General features: G+C 40.6%; 1 protein-coding gene across 1 annotated transcript in view; it reads left to right on the top strand.

Moving 5' to 3' along the window:
* The window catches only part of rpa1 (replication protein A1), a 61,819-nt gene extending 54,593 nt beyond the window's left edge, over nucleotides 1-7,226 (top strand). Inside the window, exons 15-17 of the mRNA XM_062061991.1 lie at nucleotides 644-751; nucleotides 877-963; nucleotides 6,650-7,226. Of these exons, the coding sequence (XP_061917975.1) occupies nucleotides 644-751; nucleotides 877-963; nucleotides 6,650-6,757 (303 nt within the window). The 3' untranslated portion in view covers nucleotides 6,758-7,226. The remainder of the gene's footprint in view (nucleotides 1-643; nucleotides 752-876; nucleotides 964-6,649) is intronic.
* Nucleotides 7,227-14,029: the final 6,803 nt, after the last annotated feature.

Genomic DNA, 14,029 nt, shown 5'->3' with positions numbered 1-14,029 from the left:
TTTTGAGAAAATTTGTGGTTTTTAGGTGCGGCTTATGGTGCGGAAAATACGGTAAATTAAACAAAAAATTAAAATTATTTTACTCTCACAATATTCCGATTTTTAACATCAATTTATAATATTTCTGCAATGAAATCGTGACTTTATTTCCGCCTTTCATTGACATATTTATCATAAAATTAAGACTTCCGCCTCACATGATAAACACGTTTTTTTTAATTTTGATTTAGTTAAATGTGACGTTTTCCCGCAATTTATCATTTTTTTGCGCAAAATTATGAATCCATTTCCGCAGTTTTCTGACTTTTTCATTGTGAAATATGCTAAGGTCAACTTTCTTTTATATATCGATTAAAAACGGTTATGTGCCGAGGATGTCGTTGTGGCTTGTGCAGCCCTTTGAGACTTTTGTGATTTAGGGCTATATAAATAAACATTGATTGATTGGAGTTAAGGTGCGGTAGTGGAAACAAACATGGGATAAAAATAAATGACACAAGAAGTAATAAAGATAAAATTAAGACTTGAAATGAACTTGGAAGTGGTTGAAAAGCAGCAAGGCGATCTAAGCCGCATGACTTGGGTTCATTATGAGATGTAATGGCAGACATCCAACATCCTTGTGTTCTTCTGCATTTGTCAGGCCAACATTTCAGATTACAGAGACAACCAATGGGTGACCTGCTTCCAAGAGAGCGCAGAGGCCATTTTGGGCCAGAATGCAGCTTATCTGGGACAGCTCAGGGACTCGGTAAGACTTTTAATCTGTGGTCTCAGGGAATGTTTGCATTTAAGCTGCAAGACTTGCTCTGCATCTCCTTGGTTGGCCAGCATGCATGGATGATGTACATGTTGTTTACCCCCCATGGTTTTCAGAATGAAACTGCCTTTGATGAGATCTTCCAGCAAGCCAACTTCAACACGTTTGTGTTCCGCAACAGAGTCAAGCTTGAAACATATAACGTAAGTTGTTAAAGGTACAACATGATTGCCCTTAAACCACACCACGGGTGTCAAACCCACAGCATTTTATGTGGCCTGCAAAAGCCTGGAAAAAATGGGTTTCAATTAATGGTAAATGGGTTATACTTGTATAGCACTTTTCTACCTTCAAGGTATGCAAAGCGCTTTGACACTATTTCCACATTCACCCATTCACACACTGATGGAATGCAAGGCCCTAACCACCACCCATCAGGAGCAAGGGTGAAGTGGCACATGCATTTGATTATTAGATTTCTTTATGTATAACTTGCTTTAAAATGATAAATAAAGGTGACAAGCAGATATTTAACTATTTGTTTTTATCTCACAAAAATAATACAATTATACATTTTATTTGGTATAGCGCTATTCAAAGACGCTTTACAGCAGTGGTCCCCAACCACCGGGCCACGGCCCGGTACCGGTCCGAGGACCGATTGGTACCGGGCCGCACAAGAAATTTAAATTTTTTTTATTTTTTATTTTTTATTTTTTTTAATGAAATCAACATAAAAAACACAATATATACATTATATATCAATATAGATCAATACAGTCTGCAGGGATACAGTCCGTAAGCACACATGATTGTATTTATGTATGTAAAAAAATAAAAAAATTTAAAAAAAAAAATTATTTTTTAAATACACCCACCCCACCAGGTAATTGTAATTAGTCTGTAAAACTTGGTTGATTTTGTTAATCTTCCATGTTTATAATAGTATTATTAATAGTATATTTTAATTCAATTAAGTAGCAATGATAGTCCCACACACACTAGGTGTGGTGAAATTTGTCCTCTGCATTTGACCCATCACCCTTGTCCACCCCCTGGGAGGTGAGGGGAGCAGTGAGCAGCAGCGGTGGTCGCGCCCGGGAATCATTTTTGGGTGATTTAACCCCCAATTCCCACCCTTGATGCGGAGTGCCAAGCAGGGATTTAACGGCTCCCATTTTTCTAGTCTTTGGTATGACTCGGCCGGGGTTTGAGCTCCCAACCTAGCCATCTCAGGGCGGACACTCTAACCACTAGGCCATCTTGCTCTCTTTTTGACTGACGGTGAGGCTCATCTTCATGGCCTTAGAGATACATACATGCAGTCTCGGTTCACTGGGCTACACAGATGAAGGTTTGTTGTGTGGCGCATAAAAGAATTGATTGGGTTGGAGCTCCGAGCAGGAAGTCTGGAGTCTGGCCAGCCGCCGCACAGAAAAGGCCACTGTGATACTACACCGCATGGACGCTACACCCCCAAAAACCACCTTTGCTTCAACACCTGCAACATGCCTCCTCCTTAATACGCCAGGCCAGCCCTGGTGGTTAACGTCACGTGGTGTAACACCTGGTGGTCAATGTCACGTGGTGTAACACCTGGTGGTTAATGTCACGTGGTGTAACACCTGGTGGTTAATGTCACGTGGTGTAACACCTGGTGGTTAATGTCACGTGGTGTAACACCTGGTGGTTAATGTCACGTGGTGTAACACCTGGTGGTTAATGTCACGTGGTGTAACACCTGGCGGTTAATGTCACGTGGTGTAACACCTGGTGGTTAATGTCACGTGGTGTAACACCTGGCGGTCAATGTCACGTGGTGTAACACCTGGCGGTTAATGTCACGTGGTGTAACACCTGGTGGTCAATGTCACGTGGTGTAACACCTGGTGGTTAATGTCACGTGGTGTAACACCTGGCGGTTAATGTCACGTGGTGTAACACCTGGTGGTTAATGTCACGTGGTGTAACACCTGGTGGTTAATGTCACGTGGTGTAACACCTGGCGGTCAATGTCACGTGGTGTAACACCTGGCGGTTAATGTCACGTGGTGTAACACCTGGTGGTCAATGTCACGTGGTGTAACACCTGGTGGTCAATGTCACGTGGTGTAACACCTGGTGGTCAATGTCACGTGGTGTAACACCTGGTGGTCAATGTCACGTGGTGTAACACCTGGTGGTCAATGTCACGTGGTGTAACACCTGGCGGTTAATGTCACGTGGTGTAACACCTGGTGGTTAATGTCACATGGTGTAACACCTGGTGGTTAATGTCACGTGGTGTAACACCCGGTGGTTAATGTCACGTGGTGTAACACCCGGTGGTTAATGTCACGTGGTGTAACACCCGGTGGTCAATGTCACGTGGTGTAACACCCGGTGGTTAATGTCACGTGGTGTAACACCTGGTGGTTAATGTCACGTGGTGTAACACCTGGTGGTTAATGTCACGTGGTGTAACACCTGGTGGTTAATGTCACGTGGTGTAACACCTGGTGGTCAATGTCACGTGGTGTAACACCTGGTGGTCAATGTCACGTGGTGTAACACCTGGTGGTTAATGTCACGTGGTGTAACACCTGGTGGTCAATGTCACGTGGTGTGACACCTGGTGGTTAATGTCACGTGGTGTGACACCTGGTGGTTAATGTCACGTGGTGTAACACCTGGTGGTTAATGTCACGTGGTGTAACACCTGGTGGTCAATGTCACGTGGTGTGACACCTGGCGTTAATGTCACGTGGTGTAACACCTGGTGGTTAATGTCACGTGGTGTAACACCTGGTGGTTAATGTCACGTGGTGTAACACCCGGTGGTCAATGTCACGTGGTGTAACACCCGGTGGTTAATGTCACGTGGTGTAACACCTGGTGGTTAATGTCACGTGGTGTAACACCTGGTGGTTAATGTCACGTGGTGTAACACCTGGTGGTCAATGTCACGTGGTGTAACACCTGGTGGTCAATGTCACGTGGTGTAACACCTGGTGGTTAATGTCACGTGGTGTAACACCTGGTGGTCAATGTCACGTGGTGTAACACCTGGCGGTTAATGTCACGTGGTGTAACACCTGGCGGTTAATGTCACGTGGTGTAACACCCGGCGGTTAATGTCACGTGGTTAATGTCACGTGGTGTAACACCTGGTGGTTAATGTCACGTGGTGTAACACCTGGTGGTTAATGTCACGTGGTGTAACACCTGGTGGTTAATGTCACGTGGTGTAACACCTGGCGGTTAATGTCACGTGGTGTAACACCCGGCGGTTAATGTCACGTGGTTAATGTCACGTGGTGTAACACCTGGTGGTTAATGTCACGTGGTGTAACACCTGGTGGTTAATGTCACGTGGTGTAACACCTGGTGGTCAATGTCACGTGGTGTAACACCACCGTCTTCTTTTGTTAAAGTGAAGTCCAGAACAAAACCCAATTAGGCTTCAAGTGTTTTATAGCTGCCCTTTGAGAAGTGTAGTATCATCATAACATCATTAGGCCAAGAAAGTGCTTGCTCAGCATTTTTGAAGGTCGCCATGCCCACCTGTTATTGGCTCCTTCTTTTAAATAGCTGTAAAAAGCCTCCTTTAAATCAAATATGAATACAACTCATGCAACACGCGTGTAGGGGATTTACAACTCCGCTTGCTATACGGTGGAATCCTGATCAGCATCCGTTTCGATCGGTTCCGATATCGAAACACACTCTTCATTATTAAAGGAATTGGGCGAATAAAACCGTTCCAGGGTCCAACAGCTGCCGTAAAATGTGAATGAGCTGGGGCGGTGTAGCTCGGTTGGTAGAGTGGCCGTGCCAGCAACTCGAGGGTTCCAGGTTCGATCCCCGCTTCTGCCATCCTAGCCACTGCCGTCGTGTCCTGGGGCAAGACACTTTACCCACCTGCTCCCAGTGCCACCCACACTGGTTTGAATGTAACTTAGATATTGGGTTTCACTATGTAAAAGCGCTTTGAGTCACTAGAGAAAAAGCGCTATATAAATATAATTCACTTCACACTTCACATCTGAATTGGAAAAACGCAAATTGAACTGAGGTTCTTCAGCCAGTGTTGACAAAGCTACGAACTATGGGAGACCAGGCTTTTTGCTCCGCCGCTCCCAGTCTGTGGAACGCTCTCCCTGACCACCTGAGGGCAACACAGACTGTGGATGCTTTTAAAAAGGCTTAAAAACCCTTCTTTTTATAAAAAAAAAAAAAAAAGCCTTTTTTTTTAGATATATGCATACTAGTTCTAGCTATTAGGCTGTTCTAGTTTTTATATTTTTTTATTTTTATTACCGTGTTTCCTTGAATTGGCGCCGGGGCGGTAATTAATTTAAAACCTCTTCTCACTCCGGCGCTTACCAAAGGCATGCGGTATAGGCAAGCATGCGCTAATTATTTTAAACCCCTCTTCTCACTCCGGCACTTACCAAAGGCATGCGGTAAATTTAGGCCTGCGCTTTGAGTGTGATGTAAGGATACCATCATGAAAAGCACATTTGATAAAAAGAATTGTATTATGGTCTTACCTTTACTTATAAATGAAGTCCATGCGCAACTGCTTCTGAACAAAAGCATCGATAACTTGTTTATAGAAGTCTTCCTTATCTTTCTTCAGTTTTAAAAGTCTCTCTGTCTCGATGGATATATTCCTTTAATTGTTACCTCCTGCTTCCATTGAAAGTCCAGTTTAGAAAACTGTTTTATTTTAGATATGTAATCCTCCATGGTAAAAGTGCAAGCGAGAGGAAAAAATAAACGATCGCTGCTAACTGTTGCTGCTAGTTGTCACTTCTTCTGCAGCCGAGTAGTCGCAAGAAGGATCACTAGCGCCCTCTACCACCTGGAGGCGGGAGTCATTTAGTGACTCTTATTTGACACACGCAGGTACGGTATATTAATAAAACATAGATGCTTACTGTTCTTTTTAGCATATTCAATAGCTTGGACCTTAAATCCTACTGAATAGTTCTTAATCTTTTTCCCTTTATGCGATTTCAAATAGTTGAAATCAGCCTCGTCCATTTTGAAAATGATGACAGGTGAAGTGTCACTCGTGACGTGACGAGTTTGACCCGGCAGAAATTCTAGGCATATGCTAATTATTTTGCGAAACAAGTTTGACCCGGCGTTAGTCCTGAGCTGGCGGTAATGCTAAGCATGCGCTAATTATTTTGCGAAACGAGTTTGACCCGGCAGTAATTCTAGACAGGCGCGTACTATATTCCCGGCGGCAATTCAAGGAAATACGGTATCTTTTAATTTTTTCATTTTATTTTATTTTAATACACTGTAGCACTTTGAGGTTGTTTGCTCAATGTAAAGTGCTTTTTTTTTCTTTTTTTTTTTTACAAATAAAATCTATTATTATTATTACATTTGAATGAATGAATGAAATAAGTTTATTTGGGTCATTTAATCAACCATTTTGTGTGAGCAGTTTAACGGTAGAGACTAGACATATTTAACAATCATACACATTTACACACAAAAAATAAAAATAATGACCAAAAAAGGAATAGGCTGAAGCCAAGACTTATATTTGAATATCTTAAACATTCACTGAAAATTAGATTACCTGGAAAATCTACGTTCAAAAAATTAATTGGATGGAAGTAATCGTTACTATATTTGATCATTTTCCATGATTTCACCTTTAACGGTTTTCTTAAAGCTTGACAAATTAGTACATGCCTTCAACTCATCACTGAGCTTCTTCCACCATTTAACTCCTCAAACTGAAGTATTTTACATTCCTTCTTACTTTACATCTTTCAAAAGTCAATACCCCTCGTAAAAAGCCCTGGTTTAGGTGCTACCTGTGACAGTCGAACACAAGGCTTATCGCAGTTCCCTGAAATGCTAAATCCAAGGTTCTCTTGTCAGGATGAGTCCAGGATCAAGGCCACCGTGCTGGACGTGAAGCCCGTGGACCACAAGGACTACTGCAAGAGGTTGATCGTGAACATCAGGAAAATGGAAGCCAGCATCTAACTTTTTGTATGTAAATCAAAAGCTAGTTATTTCTTGTTGTTTCTTTATTTCCTGGTGTGTTCGCTCCTGGCACTGGTGTAACACAGTGGAACTTGTTTGCCTCTGACGAAAGGCTTGGATGATTCCGGAAAGGTCTTTCTGCGTTGAACAGAGCAGTTGTGGTGTGTCACATTGGTTGAGCAGCTGTCTTGTTGTGACACTTAACACTTTCTTTTTAGCACTGTGACTCTGGACTGGACCTGCACATTCATGATAAGTCTGTTTATTCTCCACTTTACATTTTCCTCGTGCTCTCTGACTTACCAGCACGTTGCAGGGGAAACGGCCATCTTTCCAAGAAGGTTGCACGTGTTTTTGCAACAGTTTTCAGTTTTCCATTTGAGCCTTTTGACTTTTCCTTCTTTCTTTCTGTTGTTGATTTGCTGTTAAATTTGTATGATAACCTGACTCAAATAAATGGTAAATGGGTTATATTTGTATAGCGCTTTTCTACCTTCAAGGTACTATTTCCACGTTCACCCATTCACACACTGATGGCAGGAGCTGCCATGCAAGGCCCTAACCACCACCCATCAGGAGCAAGGGTGAAGTGTCTTGCTCAAGAACACAACAGACATGACAAGGTTGGTAAAAGGTGGGGATCGAACCATGAACCCTCAGGTTGCTGGCACGGCCACTCTCCCGACTGCGCCACGCATGTGTAGCTTATTTGTTCGTGTGATGTATCTGATGTACAGTTTGGACACACCTTCTTCTCATTCAATATGTTTTCTTTATTATCATGACTATTTACATTGTGGATTGTCAGGTTTAAGCACCGAACTATTTATTAAACAGAACAAGAAGCAAGGAATCAGGCAGAGACAGAGTTCAATTTTGCTCATGAGAGCGCATGGAGCTGCACACTCAAGTTACAGTCTCACCCTACGCTCTGAGGAACAGTCCCCGAGCTCCTCTATTTATTCAGTTTAGGACGTTCCCTAGTTACATCGCTGAGGCTGCTTCTAAAGGGAGGGGTCACACATTCTGCGAGCATCTCATACGTGATTATTCAGACCAGAATGTGCTGGGGGCGTTGTGGTTGCGCCCTGTCTCTGCTTTGTCTGCCCGCTGTTGATATGACTTGTCTTAGTTGAGGTGCTGGTTCCTCCTTTGGCTGTTAGCAAGCTGAAAGACAGGAAACATCTGCGGCGAGGCCACTCCTCACGTGCTGAGGAAGATAAGTTGTGTGCCTGTCAGGTTCAAACACTGATGACATCTATCAAACAGACAAGAAGCAAGGAATTAAACAGAGACAGAATTCAATTTAGCTCATTGAGGAGAAACGTCTGGGCTGTACTCTTTGTACAGTCTTCCACCACGCTCTGACGAAAGATTGTACGCCTCCTCTTTTATATGGACTTTCCCTGATTACATGGCAACAGCTGTTTCTAAGGGAGGGGGGTCGTAAACAGCCGTCTCCTTTGGTTACAAAACAATTCAAAGAAAAGGTGCCGGGGGGGGGGGGGGGGTCAGGTCCTGCTTCCTCTCTGCTTTGTAGATCTCGGGTCAAGACAAAATCTTCCTGTGGATTACAATACATCAAAGAAACCGACGCCTTCATGTCTCTTCCCATTCTACACAGTGGAGTTTTACAAGCCTTTTGATTGGTAAGATCAAAGACAACTTTTGTCTGCTGGCCGGGAAGTCATTGAAACACAAAGTTCTGTGATAACTTAGATACAATTATTCTGACAGTGCCCTTGCACAAGGAGAAAAAGTACAGCTTGAGCACAATAGATAATAACTACAGCAACAGCCTTTAAGCATAAGAGTTGTGTGAAAACTTATATATAATTATTCTAACAAGATTGTCACATGAAAACTATGAATGAACACGTCGAGTTATGTTCTTAACAAAAAAAAAGGTGAAACAACTGAAAACATGTTTTATAATCTAGTTTCTTCAAAATAGCCACCCTTCGCTCTGATTACTGCAGGGGTGCCCGCAGGTCATTTTTGAACGGCCCCACGGCACATTTTAAAAATGCGATTGAAAAAAACATAAAAAGTGGTATAAAAGAGCAAACAGGTGAAATGTAACAAGAAAATGTAGCAATGTTTATTCTAATCACACAAAGATGCCATGCAGGCTGTTTCTTTCTTTAAAAAATAATGAGTCAAGATCAATGTCAGTATGAATTATTGACCTATTCAAGGCTCCAATTACGTCACATTAAATATTTTGAGATATTTTTTGGGGAAAATGTTGCATATTTTGTGTTTGCCATGTAAAAAAACGAGCTGTTTTTTTTTAAAGGGCCTAAAACGAACAAACAAAAAACATAAACAACAATACAACTTATTATTGACAGATCTGAAGTTGATCTCGAGATTGTTGTGTTAAAGGTAAACAGTAAAAAAATTAATAATTATAATTTATTTTTAACACTTTAATGAGTAGGACCCTTTTGGATCCCCTACAATTTTAGTGTGATTACTTTTTAAGTGTCATTGCTCAAAAAATAATAATGAATTAAAATCAATGGTGTTATGAGTTATTGACCTTTTTAAGGCTCCAATTATTATATAATCTCAAATATCCCACTTCAAAATTTTATTGGGTGAAAATATTGCATATTTTGTGTTTTTATCATTAAAAAAAAAGGGTTTTCTTTGACAAAAAGAGCATACAATTTAAGTCTTTAAAAAATGTTATATTGACAGATAGACCTAATGTTGATCTACATCAGGGGTCACCAACCTTTTTGAAAGCAAGAGCTACTTCTTGGGTAGTGATTAATGTGAAGGGCTACCAGTTTGATACACACTTAAATAAATTGCCAGAAATAGCCAATTTGCTCAATTTACCTTTAACTCTATGTTATTATTAATAATGAATGATGTTTACGCTTAATTGAACGGTTTAAAAGAGGAGAAAACACGAAAAAAAATGACAATTAAATTTTGAAACATAGTTTATCTTCAATTTTGACTCTTTAAAATTTAAAATTCAACCGAAAAAAAGAAGAGAAAAACTAGCTAATTTGAATCTTTTTGAAAAATTAAAAAAAATAATTCATGGAACATCATTAGTAATTTTTCCTGATTAAGATTAATTTTAGAATTTTGATGACATGTTTTAAATAGGTTAAAATCCAATCTACACTTTGTTAGAATACATAACAAATTGGACCAAGCTATATTTCTAATAAAGACAAATCATTATTTCTTCTAGATTTTCCAGAACAAAAATTTTAAAAGAAATTCAAAAGACTTTGAAATAAGATTTAAATTTGATTCTACAGATTTTCTAGATTTGCCAGAACAATTTTTTTGAATTTTAATCATAAGTTTGAAGAAATATTTCACAAATATTCTTCGTTGAAAAAACGGAAGCTAAAATGAAGAATTAAATTAAAATGTATTTATTATTCTTTATAATTAAAAAAATAAATTTACTTGAACTTTGATTTAAATTGTCAGGAAAGAAGAGGAAGGAATTTAAAAGGTAAAAAGGTATATGTGTTTAAAAATCCTAAAATCATTTTTAAGGTTGTATTTTTTCTCTAAAATTGTCTTTTTGAAAGTTATAAGAAGCAAAGTAAAAAAAAAATTATGAATTTATTTAAACAAGTGAAGACCAAGACTTTAAAATATTTTCTTGGATTTTCAAATTCTATTTGAGTTTTGTCTCTCTTAGAATTAAAAATGTCGGGCAAAGCGAGACCAGCTTGCTAGTAAATAAATACAATTTAAAAAATAGAGGCAGCTCACTGGTAAGTGCTGCTATTTGAGCTATTTTTAGAACAGGCCAGCGGGCGACTCATCTGGTCCTTACGGGCTACCTGGTGCCCGCGGGCACCGCGTTGGTGACCCCTGATCTAGAGATTTAAAAACTTGAATAATAACACAAATAATAATACTGAATAATGACACATTTTTTATATTTTTTTGACCAAAACCCTTTGGGGTCTACGGGATCAAGCCTGAGAAGAAGCCTAAATGTATATTTTTTATACATATATTGTATTGGTTTTTAAAATAAAAAATATCAAAATGGCCCCTGCTGGCTTTGATTTTTTAATGTGCGGCCCTCAGTGGATAAAGTTTGGACACCCCTGGATTACTGCTTTGCACACTCTTGGAAGTGAATACCATTTCAGGCGACTAGCTCTTGGTGTAGCTCTGACAGAGTGACCATCGGGTTCTTGGTCACCTCCTTGACCGTAGGGCTCCTTCTACCCCGATCACTAAGTTTAGATGACCGGCCAGCATTAGGAAAAGTCCTGGCGGTTCCAAACTTCAACCACACGGATGGGTGGGGCCACTGTGCTCATGGGACCTTCAAGGCGGCTGATGTTGTTCTGCACCTTTCCTCGGGTTTGTTCCCTGAGACAATCCTGTCTTGAAAGAAGCCTCTGCTGGTAAAACCAGCAATGTGACGATGTGCCGTCATGTCTGGCAACATCTGTTTAGAAATATGGTAAAGCGGTACTTTTCAAACAGAGTATAGTACCGTTTTTGATTCATTAGTACCGCCATACTATACTAGTAGTGGTATGACGTACAAGCCTACATACTATAGTCAGGAGAGCTGGGTTTGACACTTGAGGAACATTCCAGACATGTTAGGATCATTCAGTGATTGTTATGTTACGCTACACTGGAGAGAAGAAAACATTTTGGGCCCTCAGCCATGACTATTAATAGTAGCCTTTGTCTATACAATTGATACAAGTACACCTCGGCAAAAAGTGTATTCTTATTAACATTAAAGGCAACAGAAATAAATATAGATTACCATTAAAAATGATAACTTTACTAACATTGTTTTTTAGTCCGTAGCAGAATAGCTTTAAAGTGCATCAATTTGCCTGAAATAAAAACAGGAAATCCTTGTTTAAACTATATATATATATATATGTATATATATACATACAGTATATATATATACATATACTGTGTGTATATATATATATATATATAGTATATGTATATATATACTATATGTATGTATATGTGTGTATATATATATGTGTATATATATGTATGTATGTATATCAATCAATCAATCAATCAATGTTTATTTATATAGCCCTAAATCACAAGTGTCTCAAAGGGCTGTACAAGCCACAACGACATCCCCGGTACAGAGCCCACACACGGGCAAGGAAAAACCCACCCCAGTGGGACGTCGGTGAATGACTATGAGAAACCCTGGAGAGGACCGCACATGTGGGTAACCCCCCCCCTCTAGGGGAGACCGAAAGCAACGGATGTCGAGTGGGTCTGACATAACATTGTGAAAGTCCAGTCCACAGTGGATCCAACACATCAGCGGGAGTCCAGTCCACAGCGGGGCCAACAGGAAACCATCCCGAGCGGAGACGGGTCAGCAGCGCAGAGATGTCCCCAACCGATGCACAGGCTAGTGGTCCACCCGGGGTCCCGGCTCTGGACAGCCAGCACTTCATCCATGGCCACCGGACCTATGCAACTCCCCCTCGCAAGGGACAGGGGAGAAGAGGAGAGAAGAAAAGAAACGGCAGATCAACTGGTCTAAAAAAGGGGGGGTCTATTTAAAGGCTAGATTATACAAATGAGTTTTAAGATGGGACTTAAATGCTTCTACTGAGGTAGCATCTCTAACTGTTACTGCTAGAACATTCCAGAGTATTGGAGCCCGAATAGAAAACGCTCTATAGCCCGCAGACTTTTTTTTGGCTCTGGGAATCACTAATAAGCCGGAGTTCTTTGAAGGCAGATTTCTTGTCGGGACATATGGTACAATACAATCGGCGAGATAGGCTGGAGCTAAACCGTGTAATATTTTATACGTAAGTAGTAAAACCTTAAAGTCGCATCTTAAGTGCACAGGAAGCCAGTGCAAGTGAGCCAGTATAGGCGTAATATGATCAAACTTTCTTGTTTTTGTCAAAAGCCTTGCAGCCGCATTTTGTACCAACTGTAATCTTTTAATGCTAGACATAGGGAGGCCCGAAAATAATACGTTACAGTAATCGAGACGAGACGTAACGAACGCATGAATAATGATCTCAGCATCGCTAGTGGACAAGATGGAACGAATTTTAGCGATATTACGGAGATGAAAGAAGGCCGTTTTAGTAACACTCTTAATGTGTGACTCAAACGAGAGAGTTGGGTGGAAGATAATACCCAGATTCTTTACCGAGTCTCCTTGTTTAATTGTTTGGTTGTCAAATGTTAAGGTGGTATTATTAAATAGATGTTGGTGTCTAGCAGGACCGATAATCAGCATTTCCGTTTTCTTAGCGTTGAGTTGCAAAAAGTTAGCGGACATCCATTGTTTAATTTCATTAAGACACGCCTCCAGCTGACTACAGTCCGGCGTGTTGGTCAGCTTTAGGGGCATGTAGAGTTGAGTGTCATCAGCATAACAGTGAAAGCTAACACCGTACTTGCGTATGATGTCACCTAGCGGCAGCATGTAAATACTAAAGAGTGCAGGGCCAAGAACCGAACCCTGGGGAACTCCGCACGTTACCTTGACATAGTCCGAGGTCACATTGTTATGGGAGACGCACTGCATCCTGTCAGTAAGATAAGAGTTAAACCAAGACAAGGCTAAGTCTGACATACCAATACGTGTTTTGATACGCTCTAATAAAATATTATGATCGACGGTATCGAAAGCGGCGCTAAGATCAAGAAGCAGCAACATAGATGACGCATCAGAATCCATCGTTAGCAATAGATCATTAGTCATTTTTGCGAGGGCTGTCTCCGTAGAGTGATTTGCCCTGAAACCGGATTGAAAAGGTTCACAGAGATTGTTAGTCACTAAGTGTTCATTTAGCTGCTGTGCAACAGTTTTTTCGAGAATTTTGGAAATAAACGGAAGGTGGGAGACCGGTCGGTAGTTTACCATGAGGTCAGGATCGAGGTTAGGTCTTTTGAGCAGAGGATGAATAACCGCTTTTTTGAATGCTAGGGGAACAGTGCCGGAGGAAAGTGATAAGTTTATAATATTTAACACTGATGGACCTAATAATACAAACAGTTCCTTGATAAGTTTCCCAGGAAGTGGGTCAAGTAAACATGTTGTTTGTTTTATCCCACTTACACGCTGTAATAATTCCTCTAATGTTATTTCATCAAAAATAGAGAGACTATTTTGGAGGGCAGTGTCCGTCGTATATACAGTCGTATTTGTGTTAATAGAACCCAGTTGTAGCTGGGATGCGTTGTCTTTAATCTCCTTTCTAATGAGTTCAATTTTCTTATTAAAGAAATTCATAAAATCATCTG

This window comes from Entelurus aequoreus, linkage group LG10 (assembly GCF_033978785.1).
Source record: "Entelurus aequoreus isolate RoL-2023_Sb linkage group LG10, RoL_Eaeq_v1.1, whole genome shotgun sequence".
In the NCBI taxonomy this organism is placed as follows: Eukaryota; Metazoa; Chordata; class Actinopteri; order Syngnathiformes; family Syngnathidae; genus Entelurus; species Entelurus aequoreus.
This window is presented reverse-complemented; position numbering and strand designations above follow the sequence as displayed.